We start from the raw sequence: 15724 nt of genomic DNA, 5'->3' as shown, positions 1-15724 counted from the left end.
AATCAATTTCTCCCCCACACTAGATATCAAAATTCTGATTTAATGATTTCCTTAAAAGTCATACTGCACACACACAGATTACAATCCATAATACATATTTCAAACATACGTATAACATAGCTTATGCACATACAATGGTTGTACATAAATATACAAAGACCTGATGCTATACAGTAAAAAACTCCACCTTCTTTCTGCACTACTTCTCTAGACGTTGAGACACTGCTGCCATAGTGTACTGCGTCAGCAACACTGCAGTGGTATCAATCATTCAATTCAATCAAGTATATGCACATTTCAATTATATCTTTTGCATACACAATTAATTTTTCAGTCCCTTTGGACATGCTGCTATTGTCTTCATACAGGGATTTTTTTTTCTCTTTTATATAATGTAACAAATCAAAAGACTGTTCTTCTGCAATACATGTTACATCTTTTCACTGAAGAAACCAATGTGTTTTCCCCTGCTGGCAATCAAATAAATCTCAAATGAGAATCCAACAACAACCATTTCTGCTACTGAGTTTTTGTCTTGAAATTCAACATGTGATTATCACAGTTCAGAACATCACAGGCTTATTTTAAGTCATTCCACAATTGTCCTAAAGTACAGTAAGTCACCATCAGTTCAGCCATTTAAGTTATTCTTCTGCGTCTATTTCATGAACATTCTACACCTTGCTTTAACATTTCTGTCGTCTGTGTCCCCCGTTTTATATATTTATATTAAATTATCATTATATCACTGTGTGTTATTGTCTTCTTTTGTATTTCATTTCTATAAAACTATAAGCATGACCTGTATGTCTATATTTTAGCCCCAACCCTCCCTCTGTGTGTTCTCCAGAATCTCTTCATAAAGCCAGCTCTGTGTGAACTCCTGACTCTTGTCCATCAGCTGGAACAGTCGAAGATACTCCTCTGGATACACATGGCCCGTCAGTATGTCCTCTGGCATGCCCATCTCTGATAGCAGCTTACTCCCACTATCTGGAGACCACAGACTAGAAAAAGATGTAACAGAGGAAGAAGAAGAGGAAAATAAGGTCAGTTGCGTTAAAAATATAATACTACCATAGTATGGATGCACTTAATGGACTCACAGACACACAAACAGCAGTTCTTTGAGCCAGCGTGTGCAATGCGTTGACTACAGGCCTGTCTCAATAGCTTTTTCAGAGTGTTTTGCTTACTTGAGCCTGTCAATGAGCTTGACCTTCCTCTTTGCCAGACACTGTTTGATCATCATCAGCAAAGTTGAAGCATTAGAAGGTGTTAGGCCTGCCGAGAACAGATCGGCCCGTGGACGCAGACGCACCAGGCACAGGTGGTCATTGCAAATCTGCAGGGAGAAAGAGGCAGAGGACGTTGTATTAAACAATAAACAATTTGAGTCTACTTTACATTGCTGTTATTGAGTATGCTTTTTCTCTTACCTTGCCCTTTGAGCTAGGTACTCTCTGTTTTGAAGACCTGACAAATGACTCCCAGGGCTCCTGCAGACAGAGATAAGGAGGTTGACAACTGGAACCTCTATGTGTTGAAAATGTGTGCAAACATGAAAGCTTTAGTAGCACAGACCCAGATATTAGCAATCAAGGAAGTATCATAAAACAAAACACTTACGATTTTCGTTTTTACTTAAAGATAACTTACTGGTATTATTGCATTTGCATGTTCACTAAAATGTACTTTACCACCCACCCTCATACTGTACCTTGTGCAGTAGTTCGACATCACAGGCCATCTGCCAGAGGACACTGAAGGCTCTATAGTGCATCATTTCACCTGGCTGGGACACCATTTTCTGATGGCAAAATAACTGCATTAAATATTTTACACAAGAAACAAACAAAAACACACAATCAAATCATCAGATCTCCAAAGCTCATGATTGTACTGACAGGAACAGCACTAACTAAAGCAGTGGTTACACTTTTCAATTATGCCTAGACGCATACTGTCAAGTCTGTACATGCTAAAATTGGATCTTTTTCCTGATAGGGATCCACTCGGCCAGATCACATACTGTGATGGCTTGTCAGATCATAATAGTCGCATTGAAAAAAATGTGTCACAACAGCTTCAGTATCAATCTGAGCTGGTTTGAAGCTGCCCTAAATGAAAACAAGAGCCACATGGGTGTAACCGATCATGAAGGCAAACCAGCTTATAATCTAATCAGACTGGTTCTCCTACCAGATATTCCTTCTCGCTTATGAAGAGGTTGAGCTCTATTCTTCCATATCTGAAGACAGACAGCCGCTCAAACAAAGCGTAAACCATCTTCAGAAGCATGCCGCGTTCATTACGCAGGGGCAGGATACCCACCACCTTCACTGGGACATCTAGAGACACATACATGACCAAAAAACACACTTTAGGGCGATGCTACACTATACAAAGCACAACTTTGCACTGATGCAGTAATTTTTGATTCAACATGAATTTATCTAAAAAGTCTGAAAGATTTTTTTGCTGAAAAAAAAAAAAATAGGTGTTTAGTTTAGGTAAATAGGTACGTGTCTATGGTTAGGACTCATGGCATTTCTCAATGTTAAGATAATACTTACTGTATGATGAAAGTGGGATTTGTTTGCAACCAGAGAGGCTCAGCTAAAGGAGCAACAATCTTCCTGTGTGTATGTATGTGTGAGAGACTGAATGCAACATAGCAGTATCTTTTATTACTCACCATCAGTCCAGTTAGCCTCTGAGATTCCCAGGTCAGTGAACAGTTTGTCAGTGAACATGACAGGGGGTTTGAGGTTTCCACTGCCAATAGGGTCAAGTTTAAAGTAGTCACAGTGAACCACTTCCAGCTGACTCTCAAGACGACCTTCCAATTCCTACAACATGAAAACATGTATTTGACCAACTGCTACATATGGGGAAAAGGGTTAATGAAACAAATACCATCTGAAACAAGTAATTAATTGACAGAACAAAGAATTGGTTAAGCCATGTGTAAGGATACAAGGATGTTTGCGTTACCTGTAGATCATCGAAGAAGAACCTATCCCCTTCAAGAGCCACAACTCTCTGAGCTCCAGCATTTAGCAACGTCCGAGTCAACACCCCAGGACCTAAGAAAGACCGACACAAACACAGCCCACCAATGAATTATTGTTTCAGGCAAAAATATACTTTGCACAAAATTATAAATACATATTTTTCTATATAAAATAAAAGTAGTTTGTAGACGTTTTCTCCAAATGAAATTGAAATTATAAACAAAGTTGCAGAAGAACAAAAACCCATACAATAAATCCATCTCTATGTTTTGCCATGGCTTACACATTGTAAAAATACATACCTGGGTTACATTCAAAGATGATGGTTTTAGCATCCTCAGGTCGTAAATGCTGTGTCACCAGCTCAGCCAGGTCTGGGTCCACTATGAAGTGTCTGATTTTTTTACAGGCCTGAGCACGACGTACATTCTCATCTAACTCCCCAAGGTCCAGGAAATCATACTGGCACAGAGGACGACATTGGCCCTGGAGAAAGACAGAAATGCACATTTAGAGTGAAATTGATTCACAGTATATTGTGAAGGGAGCTTGAACCAAGTGTGGGCCGACCAGGGCCCGAAGAGAGAGTATCCAGACTACTGTTATGATCTTTTTTCTATTTTGTTTACAGTTTACTGTACAAACTAATGACTTCTATAAATACTTGCATTCTCTCCTCACACAGAGCAGTAGTAAGTAAATGAAACTAAATGGTCTCTGAGGCAAACTGTTTGAGCATTGCAGCAGCCGACAGTAGGAGAATACAGCAAACTAGTTCAACAAACTCAAGCTGCTGCAGAAGACTAGTGTACAGAATCACTCAAAGCCAAACTCCCTACCTGTATAGCCACAGCTGACAGGTTCCTGTGTGCCAGTGCTGAGGAGGGGGATGTCCTCTCTGCACGTGGCTGTAGGGAGCTTGAACCAAGTGTGGGCCGACCAGGGCCCGAAGAGAGAGTATCCAGACTATAGGCTCTTCTATGAAGCATAGGAGCGCCGGGGACACAGAGAGCATTATGGCCCACAGGGGCCAACACTGCTTTGTCCAAACAGGATTTACTTCTGATGGTTCGACAGCAAGCAGAGCGCACCATCAGGTCCACCGCTCTACAAATATGGGAGGACATGATGGACCAGTGAACCTGTAACCACAGAAGAGGAAGGGCAAAGGCGATTTCGGGGACCTCTTCAAGAGACCATAGCCTAGATGGAATGGGAAGTAAAGGGACATGTGGTGTTAAGATGAATAACAGACATTTCAGTGACACTCACTTGTATTTAATCATGTACCATCATTAAATGACACTTTGGTAAGTCACTAGAATCCACGATTTATAGCTCAAAAACTTCTTATAGTTAACCTGGTGTCTCAAGACTAAGACCAGATATAGCGGATACAATTACGAATGACAGTATTGAAAAGCTCTATGTGATTTAGCTACTATCGTAATACAAAAACAGTACAATATGTTAGTATGTGACATATAATATGTGCACGTGGGGAGCTAAACTTGATGGTTTGACGCCATCGGTCTCAGCGGACAAATGTCCTACATCCTCTCACGTTAGACAGTGACAACTTTTCGCCAAAAGAGGCATTAAATAACTTCGCTAAACAATATATTACAGGAAAGCGTTGAACAGGTGTATCATACTGGCGATATCAAAGTTGTTAGCCAACTGGTTAGCCGTACGCTGACGCCAGTTTCAACTAAAATGCTGTTAATGTCGTTGGCTCTGGAGAAACACAGACATACCTTATTGAAGAGTATCCTATACTTATCCAAATCTGACAGCATCGATGTTTTAGAAGTGGGGGTTGTGTGTCTGTTCGCTGGTAAAAATCCGTGACATTGTCCGACCCCGTTGTTTTTGCGCATGTCGTGGGTCTGCGCCCGCATCTGTTGTCGTCATTAACAGGCGACTACAGCTAGAGCCAATCAGAAAAGCCAAGGAAGTTGTCACGCTAACATGCGAATGCTAAAAAAAATAAAAACACAAAACAAGTATATCATGCATTAATAGAAATATATACATTGCTAAAACACTTCACGCTCACACCTTATTTATATGGAATTGTTTAGGCAGCAAAAAAGCTACTGCTCTGGTTAACATGTGTCAGCATATTAGCATAATGTTGCTACGGAAGTAGAAAGCGCTGCCAAAACCGCACGCAGTTATGCTCTCTTTGGTCAGTCTGTCAGAGAGGTGAAGGTGTCATCCTCCAGTCTGTCTGCTCTCACTATGGCGCGTGTTGAAATATCATCGAGCAGGCCCTACCACCTGGTTATCTTCGGAGCCTCTGGCTTCACCGGGCAGTTTGTGGTGGAGGAGGTGGCCCGGACTGTTTCCGAGGGTCCGAAAGGGAACCTGAAGTGGGCCGTGGCAGGCAGGAGCAAGCAGAAGCTGGAAAAAGTTCTGGAGCAGGCTGCCGGAGTCCTCGGTATGTATCTGAACAATCCCATTAGTTGTGGATGTTGAAGTAGATTGTTTCCAGAACCGACGTTGCTGCGATGTCAAACGCCAGGATATTTGTATTTGGTGGGCTGCGCCTTTTATCTGAAATTACGAGAATACTTTGTATTTCTTCGTCAAAGGGAAATTCCTTTAGGTCAAGTCAGGATGACTGGTTGGGTTAGCTAATAGTGAGTAGCTTGTGACTTTGACCCTAAAACTCTGACTGAACTCCAAAGTACACGTGAGGTTGCAACAAACGGTAAATAATAACTGACGTTTGTTCATTTCTAAATTAATTTAGTATGACACCTCAACTAACGATAAATAAAATCTTTACTCTGTTAAAATATATGCATCCACGGGGATGCATTTCTACCCGACCCGGGACCGATTTAAACAATAATAATTAGCAATAAATAGCAATTTATGATTAGTTCCAATATTGATCTCTTGATATAAATATTTTTTCAATTAATGAATGTGCTGCTGAAATTAAAAAATGGCCATCACAATGACTGTTTATTAACTTAGTTATTTCAGGTCTAACAAAAACAAAAATATAATTTACTTGAATGGAATTAATATGTAGATTGTGCAACAAATATTTACAGAATACATTTAGTATGCCAGTAATTTTCCAGGTTGATTTGTCTCCATGTAACACTCTAAACATGGAAAATGAATTCCATCACTAGATAAAGACCAGGGAGCTATTCTGTTGCCATGATAGTAATGTGAGTTTCCAGAGGATTAGATAGTAATTCTGTTGTCTCCTTGGGGAGTGTGCAACAGCTGATGGAACAAACCTGCTCACTGTACAATCCTATCCGTGGCTACACACACACACAAAGCCTGACAAGTCATTCAGTAATCGCTGAAAACTGCAGTTTGTCTGTTTTAAACCGAAATTGGCAGTTTCTACCACAATCCCCAAACCGTTACAATGACACATTTCAAAACAGTTTATATAGTTTTTGCAAGTTCCTTTCATTTTTAGGCCACGTATGGCTGGCATATAAAGTACATTAAAAAAGTGTGTGTGTGTGTGTGTGTGTGCGTGCGTGTGTGCGTGCGTGTGTGCGTGCGTGTGCGCGTGCGTGTGTGCGTGTGTGTGCGTGCAGATAAGCCTGAGCTGAGATCAGAGGTGGACATCATCGTGGCAGATGTAGGAGAACCGGACTCCCTGGCAGCCATGTGCAAACAGGCTGTGATTGTCCTCAACTGTGTGGGGCCTGTAAGTAGATGCTTGTGATTCTTTTTTCTTATCACACAGAACTTTCTCCATCATGTCACTTGACATAAACTATTTTTTTTCTCATGTCATCTCACAATATTGGCTTTTTGACATCTCCCTTTGGCATCAGTGTAGCTGAACATATCCCTGTTTATTTATTTCTTTCTCTCTCTCTGTCTCTCTTTCTCTCGCTCTGTCTCTCTCACTCCCCCCCCCCCCACACACACACACACACACAGCAGCCTTCATTTGCACAATGAAGGTTACTGACCTCAGCACACAATAAGTCGTATTGTATTAAAGTAAAAATGGAAATTAGGTTTCCAGCACTGCATTTTTTTTTAATTTACACTGTGGATATAAGCTGAGCCTGAGTAAAGTTTCTTAAGCTTCTTGGTATGATGGTGTCAATGCATGCATGCTCTACCAATTGCTTCTCTGATATCAGATATGTGCTGAAGAAACATATGATCAAATTAGTCAACAATGACTAATCGAGATTCACAAGTTTTCTTTGTTGGAAATAAGTGGCCAGCGACTCCCTCTGTATGTGAGGAGATGTGTTCTAAACACTCTTCAGACTAACATGGGGATTTAGCAATTAACTCAAGTTGTTGGCAAATCAGCTGATTTAATAACGAGAGAAAAGAAGAAATATTGGAAGAGTGAATTAATGAATTAATAATTCTGTGTGTGTGTGTGATTAGTACAGGTTCTTTGGCGAGCCAGTTGTCAAAGCCTGTGTGGAGAATGGTGCCCACCATATTGACATCAGTGGAGAGCCTCAGGTACGATCATAGTTCTGTGTCCACATCATTAGTCATTAAATATACTGTAAGAGCATTATAGAGTTAACAGAATTTAATCACCATGTTTTCCTGTCTCAAAGACCTCTATTATATCCAAACATATATATTTAGAAACATATATATATATACTGTAGATTAAACACATTTAAGTTGCTGACCTCTCTATACTACCCATTTTGCACAATATTTTTGACTTTAAAATTACTAAGAATTTTAATCTACCTGCATCTTGTCAGCAGACTCGAGAATTAAATGGGTGATGTGCTGCGTTTCTTTCTGTAGCCTGTTGGACACAATTTGTCTTTCACTTGGGCCGCATGACAGCAGTTTTCCCTTGATGCCAGTCTGCGTCATGCAGCATGTTTCACTGAAACACAGTTGGCATTCTGAGAGCCCAAATCGAGGTTGTGTTTTGAGGCTGTGTCTCGGCTTCTAATAGCTCTCAGAGAGCTATACAAATATCCCGCGCCTCTTTTTTTTTTTTTTGTTTGTTTTGTTTTTTGTCTGGCTGTATGTAGTTTCTGGAGGGCATGCAGTTCAACTACAGCAGCCAGGCAGCTGAAAAGGGTGTGTACATCATAGGGAGCTGTGGATTTGACTCCATACCTGCAGACATGGGAGTCCTCTACACCAGGGACCACTTCAAGGGTATGCACAAACTGACAATGAATGCAAACACACAGATGCATTAAAAACCAACACTGATATGAAATTGTCCAATCACTCTATTTCTGCTGCTATGAATGTTATCTGTCTTGTTAGCCTCTACCAAAACATGGTGTGTGTATGTGTTCACTCACAGGCACTCTGACTGCAGTGGAGAGTTTCCTGACTGTCAATGCAGGAGATGATGTATGTAACTACATTACCCATATGACCAAGTAGAAGACCAGCTTCTTGTTGTTCCATGATAACTTTCCTCCTCATATTCCCAATCTCTGTACACTTATTTCTTGTATTAATGTGGTATCTCATATTTTTTCCTATTTTCCTAATTTATTCAATGAATGCTCTCGCTCACCTTTTTCCTCCACATTTTCTCCCTTTTGTATGTGTGTATCTCTATTTTTCTTTATCAGGGCGGATGCATCCATGATGGCACATGGCAGTCAGCCGTCTATGGTTTTTCTGACAGCCAGAAGCTCCAGAGTCTCAGGAGGAAGTTTAATCACAAGCCTCTCCCGGCTGTTGGCTCAAAGCTTAAACGCAGGTACGTAGAGAAAAACACCTTTTTGCTTTCTTCAAAATGAAGCAAATCCTTCACTCTTCCTTAATGTAATTTCATTCATTTCAAACTTGGTAAATGGGTATTATATAGTGCACAGTATTTATGCATTTAGAGTAATGCTGGATTTACACTGGATGCTGAAGGACACAATTTTCGACAATGCGCTGCCCGCATGCTTTCAGCACCAATGTAAACCAATTGGCCTGTTAACACACTCTCATGATCTTCAGCGTTAGTTTTGTGATCTGTACTATTTTCTCTGGCTTACAAATATAAATACACTGATCATTCACTTCCCATAGAATCAAATTTAAAAATCCATCCACTTAGAAATAGCCAAGTGTCTGTGGTAGCTTTTTTTTTTTTAAATACCCATTTATTCAACGTATCCGTCTCCTGTGTCTAAACGGAGAGATGGAGCACGTTGAGCACACACACACACCTTCTTATTTAATTGTAGAGTTGCGCATCAGCCCCTGCGCATCAGCCCCTCCGCTTTTGCGCTGTCTCGCGCCCTCTCGAACCTGTCTGTGAATAGCCCCTCCTCTCCATGCACACTTAATGCTCATGCGCAGGAAGGATTGTTTTCCCCGCAGAGAAGACGGCTGGCTGAATTTCCGAATAAAATCAAACTTTGCTACAAGACACACACACACACGCACGCACGCACACACACACAGACAGAGATATTAACTCTACAGAAACAGCAGAGGAGCATAATTGCTTGTTGACCAGCACAGAGGAATGCACTTCTGGTGCAGCAGTACAAGCATGTACTACCATTTTCACATTAAATATTGTGTTTTAATTATTTTTTCTATGTATTGTTAGGGGAGCTTTGTTCTTCAGTAATGAGATCCAGCAGTATACTGTGCCATTCATGGGTTCCGATCCCTCCGTTGTGAAGAGAAGTCAGCGCTTCCTGGTGGAGGAACATCAGGCCAAACCGGTCGGTCTTAAATATTTTTCTTTCATCATTCTGTTTGTCTGTCATTCTGTGTTCATTTTCTACTGATGAAGCTCTTTGAGAGATGCATCATGGAGACTCTAGTGTGTCTAATTTCAGTTTAAGTTTCACAGATGTGACCCGTTTAGGTTTTTGGGCAACGCTGGTTTTATTAGCGGTGCTAATTAAGATTCCCAATCCAATGAGCATGTGACAAACATGCTGCTATCTTGTTCCAGTGTATAGTTTATTTATATATTTTACTTGACTTGGCTATTTATACTTAATATTATACTTAATATTCCTTATTAAGAGTCATGATGCCTTGTGTTCAGGTTAAGATGTTACCAACACAGACACAGCATGTGTATTTGCTAGGGTTGCACATCTCTTTGTGATAAACGATTCGATATGCATCTAGATACACAGGTTACGATTCGATTCAAAAACTATATCCTTTTATTACAGTTTGAATCGATTCCATACAGTGTAAGAACGATACGATTTTATTCTACGGTTTATATTTGTTGTAGATATTTTATAAAATAAAGAAGCCAATTCTATGAAAGTGACAGTTCAATAGTTTCTTTTCATATATGTAAAATACCACATATCCCCAAGCATTGTGGCTGTATGGCACTGGCAAAAAAAAAAAACAACAAAATCACATGTCAATGTATTTATTTTTAGACATGGACCAAAAAAAAGTCTGGGTGAATCGTTGGACGGCGGTCACAGGACAGTGTCGTGGACGCTACCTGTGCTGCGGCCGCCTCTTGTGACGCAAGTTGAGACACAAGCGATTGACATTCAAAGCCATCCATCTCTCACATGCGGTCGTGGAGTGCCTGCGGTCACACGGCAGCGTCGCAGGCGCCTACCTGTGCTGCGCCCGCATCTCCACCTCCACCTCCTCCATTTTCCGTGTTGTTCCTTGTTTATCACTCATACCAGCTAGGCAGCTACGGCGTTTCGCGGGCAGCTTCAGCTCTCGCGTTGTTTTAGAGACGCTGGTGTAATGCCGCCAACCGCTTCAAAGTCTCGCAATACCCGATCCATGACTCTATAACCGATTAATCTAGGAATTAATTGATAATTCGTATCGATTGAGGAGGCTGCTACCGATGCAGCCGTATTTCTCACTTGTTGAACTGAATATCCGGTCGCATCGGTTTATCGTTTACAACCCTAGTATTTGCTAAGCATCAAATAATCAGCTATTTTTGACTTAAGGTTCAGTATGGAGCGTATGCAGGAATAGGAGGTATTGGCAACATAATCAAGCTGATGTTTGCTGGCATGATGTTCTGGATCTTGGTCAATTTCAGTTTTGGACGCAATCTACTCATCAAGGTAAACAAACATGGCATTATGCCATGCAATCAACATTTCACAACTGACTGTAACTGAATAATATGTCTAGATATGATTATATCCGTCTGTTGTTTGCACCCACCTGCTCAGCACCCAGAGTTTTTCTCCTTTGGACTCTTCTCCAAGGCCGGACCAACTAGAAAGCAGGTAAAATATGTAGTGTATACACTAAGCAAATGCTCTCCAGTGGTTGTGTTCATGCATATGCAAACAAATCCATTAATTTATTTATTTATTTAAAATATTTTAAGAAATAAAATATATATGTGTGTGTGTGTGTGTGTGTGAGATGGAGGCTTCATCCTTCCAGTTTGCTTTTTATGGAGAGGGCTACACGGAGGGACAGGACCCCTCCCAGGGAAAACCTGACGCCAAGATCCGCACACTGGTTCAGGGACCAGGTAACTGGAAATCCTTGTATAATACAAGGTTTTGTACTGGCAGTAACAATGAGGCTTGGGTAAAAAGAAATTTAACAAGTAAAAGGTGAAAAGTAGCAGTTTCATAAACATCAACCATGTAAGTTGTTTCTGCCCAGGCTGGGTAATTAGACAAATCGGATCAGGTAGCCTGTGCAACACCATCCTTGTTGTGTCTTGTGGTAATTTAATTGTTCTTCTGTTGTCATTCAGAGTGTGGATATGTGGCCACGCCCATTCTCATGGTACAGGCTGCTCTGACAGTCCTCAACGAACCCACAGCCTTGCCCAAGACGTGAGTTCTCACACTCCAGATCTACTGCCTGACCTGGAAGCCCTAAATACAAATACAACACAAGCCATTAAAGTAACAGTGTTTAGGATTCAGGGGATCTATTAGCAGAAATGGAATGTAATTTTATTAAGTGTATAATAGCCTACAATCAAAATTCCCTCTTCATGGAGCCAGCTGCCGTGTTAATACAGTAGCCCAGAGCAGACCAAACAAACACTGGCTCTAGATAGGCCCATTCACATCTTCATGTCAGCATCTGTAGTTTGCTTACATGCTATGCCAGAGGGGTATTCCACCAAACTCGCTAATTAAGGCGCTTACCTGGTTAAGCTTGGTTATAACTAACGCCAACTTCCACTTGCGTCTAAACCCATTCCATTAACGCATTTCAGCCGCGCCTTGTTGAGGCTGAAATGCTGCTTGGGCAAGAATTGCCGAGCGATTAAATGCGATTAAATTCTTTCTTTAGCCGGATCTCTCTCTCTCTCTCTCTCTCTCTCTCTCTCTCTCTCTCTCTCTCTCTCTCTCTCTCTCTCTCTCTCTCTCTCTCTCTCTTTTTCTTAATTAATTAATAATAACATCTTTATGCCTATCATGTTTTTGCAAGTTATATTTGGGCTCTTGGGAAATTGTATGACATATTTATCATAGTTAAAGTAAAATGTTGGTCTAATTCTCTGATCTAAAGACAATTATGCAAGCAAAAAATATATATATATAAGACGTTTGGGGGCAGGTGCATCACCACTCACCCAACTGGGGAATGAACAACATGTGAAATACATATGTATTTAGATAATAACATGGCCATTTGGTGTTCAGGAAATGAACGATTTATTCATATTTTTTTAATTGCAAGCATGTATTCTTAGACACTTGATGAAAGTATAGTCTGTTTGTACTTCATATATGTAATTTTGGTCATTTTTGGTCTTTCACGTGACGAAATCACGAGGACTAGGCTTGGCGGAACCTTCTGCTGGTACAGTTGTTTACTACAGACGCACTTCTCTGAAACCCCGCTCAAGTAAGCCTGATGGTTAGCCTGCCCCGGAGCAGGCTAGTTTGGTCGGATAAATTCCCATGGTTACTTAGCAGAGAGTGCCTCAAGTAACGTTGAAGGAACGCAACTCTCACTAAAGTTAGCGAGGCTTATCGAAATTAGCCCAGCTTTGCGCTTAGCAAGTTTGATGGAATACCCCTCAGCTATTGAGGGGGTGTTTGTGTTTGTTGCAATCCGCAAGCTCACTCCTGGATGCCACTAAATCCTGCACACTTGACCTTTTAAGTCAACGTGTACCCATAATTATTCTGCTCCTACCAAGTTAATCTCTACATATTCACACAATTGAGCCAATGTTTATTTATGTTTTACCTTTCAGGTTTGTTGTCTTTTTTAGGTTTATAAGAATGAGGTTGTTTAATCCATCTATCCAGTCTATGTAAAAGGGCTCCTATCTGATTAGATAGTCTTTGATAAACCAGATGGAAATTAAATGTGTTTTTGCAGTTTATTTGAATAGGCTTAACTATTGTATGTTGATTAATGGAAAAATATATTCTATCTATTTCATATTTTACAGTATAATGTTGGGTATGAAATACATTTTTAATCCCTCATTTCCAGGGGAGGAGTTTATACTCCAGGAGCTGCTTTTGCAGAGACCACACTGACGGACCGCCTCCACAAACATGGCATCCAGTTCTCTGTTATCTAAAGTTTGTGCCCCTTCCTGATTCCATACTCCAGGTTTCCTCAGCACTTACTAACATGCATAACGACTGGGAAGTTTCTGTCTTTTGAGGAGAGATATTTTATCATGAGAGCCTTGACCAGAGATGAAGTACACTTTCAATACACATTTTTTTGTTGATGGTACTTTCTGCATTTTATCTTTTACATTTGGTCAGAAACTTGCCAGTCTCCCTTTTGGCTTGAGTGTGATTGATGGCCCTGTTATCAAATATCCACAGCATAGCATGCTAATGGCTTCATAGCATTACATGTCATGATCCTGGATGACATTCCCAGGGCAGGATTGAGGATTATTTAAGTGAAATCAGTGCTACAGCTGTAACCACTTAAGACAAATAAACTCAAGCTTTATAGGTTGTCCTTGTGACATACAGCAGCTTCATATGCACACGGACACCAAGTAGCACTAACATGGTTGCTGTACGAGTGTTGTTCTCTTTCAGTAAAGCTGTCAACAGAATAGAAACCTGCTGTGTGTATGCGTCTGTGCATGTACACGCCTGCTTTTCCTGGTCTGATTGCTTTGTTTTTGATAGTTAATATGTGGACTATCACTAAATCATTCTAATTTCACCAATCTTTATTTCCCTATCCAATGTTTGCTTTTGAGCCTCGTTAGAAAGTGCATCCCGGTGTTTGCACTGAAAATGGCATCAGTTTCTTTGTGAAACTGAATGGATCAGTGTTTGGAAATGTTGTAAGTTTGTTTTCTCCTATGGACTGGAATTGTTTTATCCACAAAGTGATAATATTGATGATCTCAGACCTTGCTTTTCATGTTTGAGCATTATGTGCATGTGACAAGAAATGTTTTCGAGTTTTGTTTTGCTGTGCTTTGCTTTGTATGGCCCTCATAAATAAAACGCTGCTCAGACAAAGAAGTCTTGTGTTTTTTACAGCCATGCGCATAGTGCATGAGCACATTGAACTCCTCCTTCACCGTTGATCCGATTCCTGCCAAACTCGCTGACACTGTTCTAGAGGCCTCAATAATCGAAAGGTCTTGGGTCGTGGCCAGGACGGCGACATGAACATGGACGAATTTCATGCTTTGCCACAATACTCTAAACTGTTATAACTTCATTGTCCATCACCCAATCTCGTTCAAACTTTTCACGTTTGAGTGTCCCACTCTGAACATGTGCGCACTGCAATATTGACCTGAGGTCAGAGCGCAACCTGATGGTACCTGGAAATAACATGTTTTTACACTTTTACACCGCTCCTCGGAAGAGAATGATCACCTTTAGCTTTGACGTACCCACATAAAACTTTGTAGGTACGTAGAACATGTAGAGATGTACAAAAAAGCCTCTTGGACTTATACCCTAAAATGTACAGGAAGTCAGCCATTTTGAATTTCATGTGAAATTTAAACCGATTTTTTGCCTTTTGTATACAGTATTTTAACGAACTCCTCCTAGACCGTTGATCTGCTTCCTACCAAACTTTGTGAGACTGTTCTAGATGCCTCAATGATTAGAAATCATCAAAAGGTCTTACATAAGTCAAAGGGCGTGGCCAGGATGGTGCCACGAGTGCGGACGAATGTCATGCTTCACAAAACTCTAAACTGTTATAACTTCAGTGTCCATTGTCTGATCTGGTTCAAACTTCTCACGTTTGATGAGAGTCCCACCCTGAACGCGTCTGCACTGCAATATTGAACTGAGGTCAGAGCGCCACCTGATGGTACCTTGAAATATCATGTTTTTACACTTTTACTGCTCCTAAGAGATTGAACACCTTTAACTTTTACGTACCTGCATGAAACTTTGTAGGTACATAGAACATGTAGAGATGTACAAAAAACCCTCCAGGACCTATGCCTGAAAAATGTACAGGAAGTCAGCCATTTTGCATTTTGTCAAATTTAACCGAATTTTTCGCCTTTTTCATGCAGTGTATTTCAACGAACTGCTCCTACAGCATTGATCCGATTCCTACCAAACTTTGCGAGCCTGTTCTAGAGACCTCAACGATGAAAAATCATTAAAAGGTCTTACATAACTCAAAGGGCGTGGCCAGGACGACGTGGCCAGGACGGCGTGGGCACGAACGTGGACTAATTTCATGCTTTGCCACAATACTCTAAACTGTTATAACTTCAGTGTCCATTGTCTGATCTGGTTGAGAGTCCCACCCTGAACATGTCTGCACTGCAATTTTGACTCACAATCTGAGTGCCA

General features: G+C 40.8%; 2 protein-coding genes across 3 annotated transcripts; one reads left to right on the top strand and one right to left on the bottom strand.

Moving 5' to 3' along the window:
• Window positions 1–24: 24 nt before the first annotated feature.
• tfb2m (transcription factor B2, mitochondrial) lies at window positions 25–4933 on the bottom strand. Of its 2 annotated transcripts, none has more exons than XM_084015069.1 (11): window positions 4775–4933; window positions 3857–4159; window positions 3320–3503; window positions 2998–3089; window positions 2699–2852; window positions 2203–2351; window positions 1721–1810; window positions 1440–1499; window positions 1197–1345; window positions 548–1007; window positions 25–348 (listed from the first exon to the last, which is right to left on the bottom strand). In XM_084015069.1, the coding sequence occupies exons 1-10, from the start codon at window positions 4916–4918 to the stop codon at window positions 818–820; spliced, it is 1515 nt and encodes a 504-aa protein (XP_083871195.1). In that variant the 5' UTR covers window positions 4919–4933; the 3' UTR covers window positions 25–348; window positions 548–817. The 2 variants fall into 2 exon arrangements, with proteins under 2 accessions (XP_083871195.1, XP_083871196.1); XM_084015070.1 differs by having other exon boundaries at window positions 3857–4220; window positions 4775–4910.
• Window positions 4934–4994: 61 nt separating this feature from the next.
• LOC311017001 (saccharopine dehydrogenase-like oxidoreductase) lies at window positions 4995–14343 on the top strand. Its single transcript, XM_084015091.1, has 12 exons — window positions 4995–5460; window positions 6596–6708; window positions 7416–7496; window positions 8036–8165; window positions 8320–8369; window positions 8597–8727; window positions 9577–9694; window positions 10925–11044; window positions 11156–11212; window positions 11355–11466; window positions 11698–11779; window positions 13407–14343. The coding sequence occupies exons 1-12, from the start codon at window positions 5262–5264 to the stop codon at window positions 13495–13497; spliced, it is 1284 nt and encodes a 427-aa protein (XP_083871217.1). The 5' UTR covers window positions 4995–5261; the 3' UTR covers window positions 13498–14343.
• The last annotated feature ends 1381 nt before the right edge of the window (window positions 14344–15724 follow it).

This window comes from Eutrigla gurnardus (genome assembly GCF_963514095.1).
Source record: "Eutrigla gurnardus genome assembly, chromosome: 1".
Lineage (NCBI taxonomy): Eukaryota > Metazoa > Chordata > Actinopteri > Perciformes > Triglidae > Eutrigla > Eutrigla gurnardus.
The sequence above is the reverse complement of the archived record's forward strand: the minus strand, read 5'-3'. Positions and strand labels throughout refer to the sequence as shown.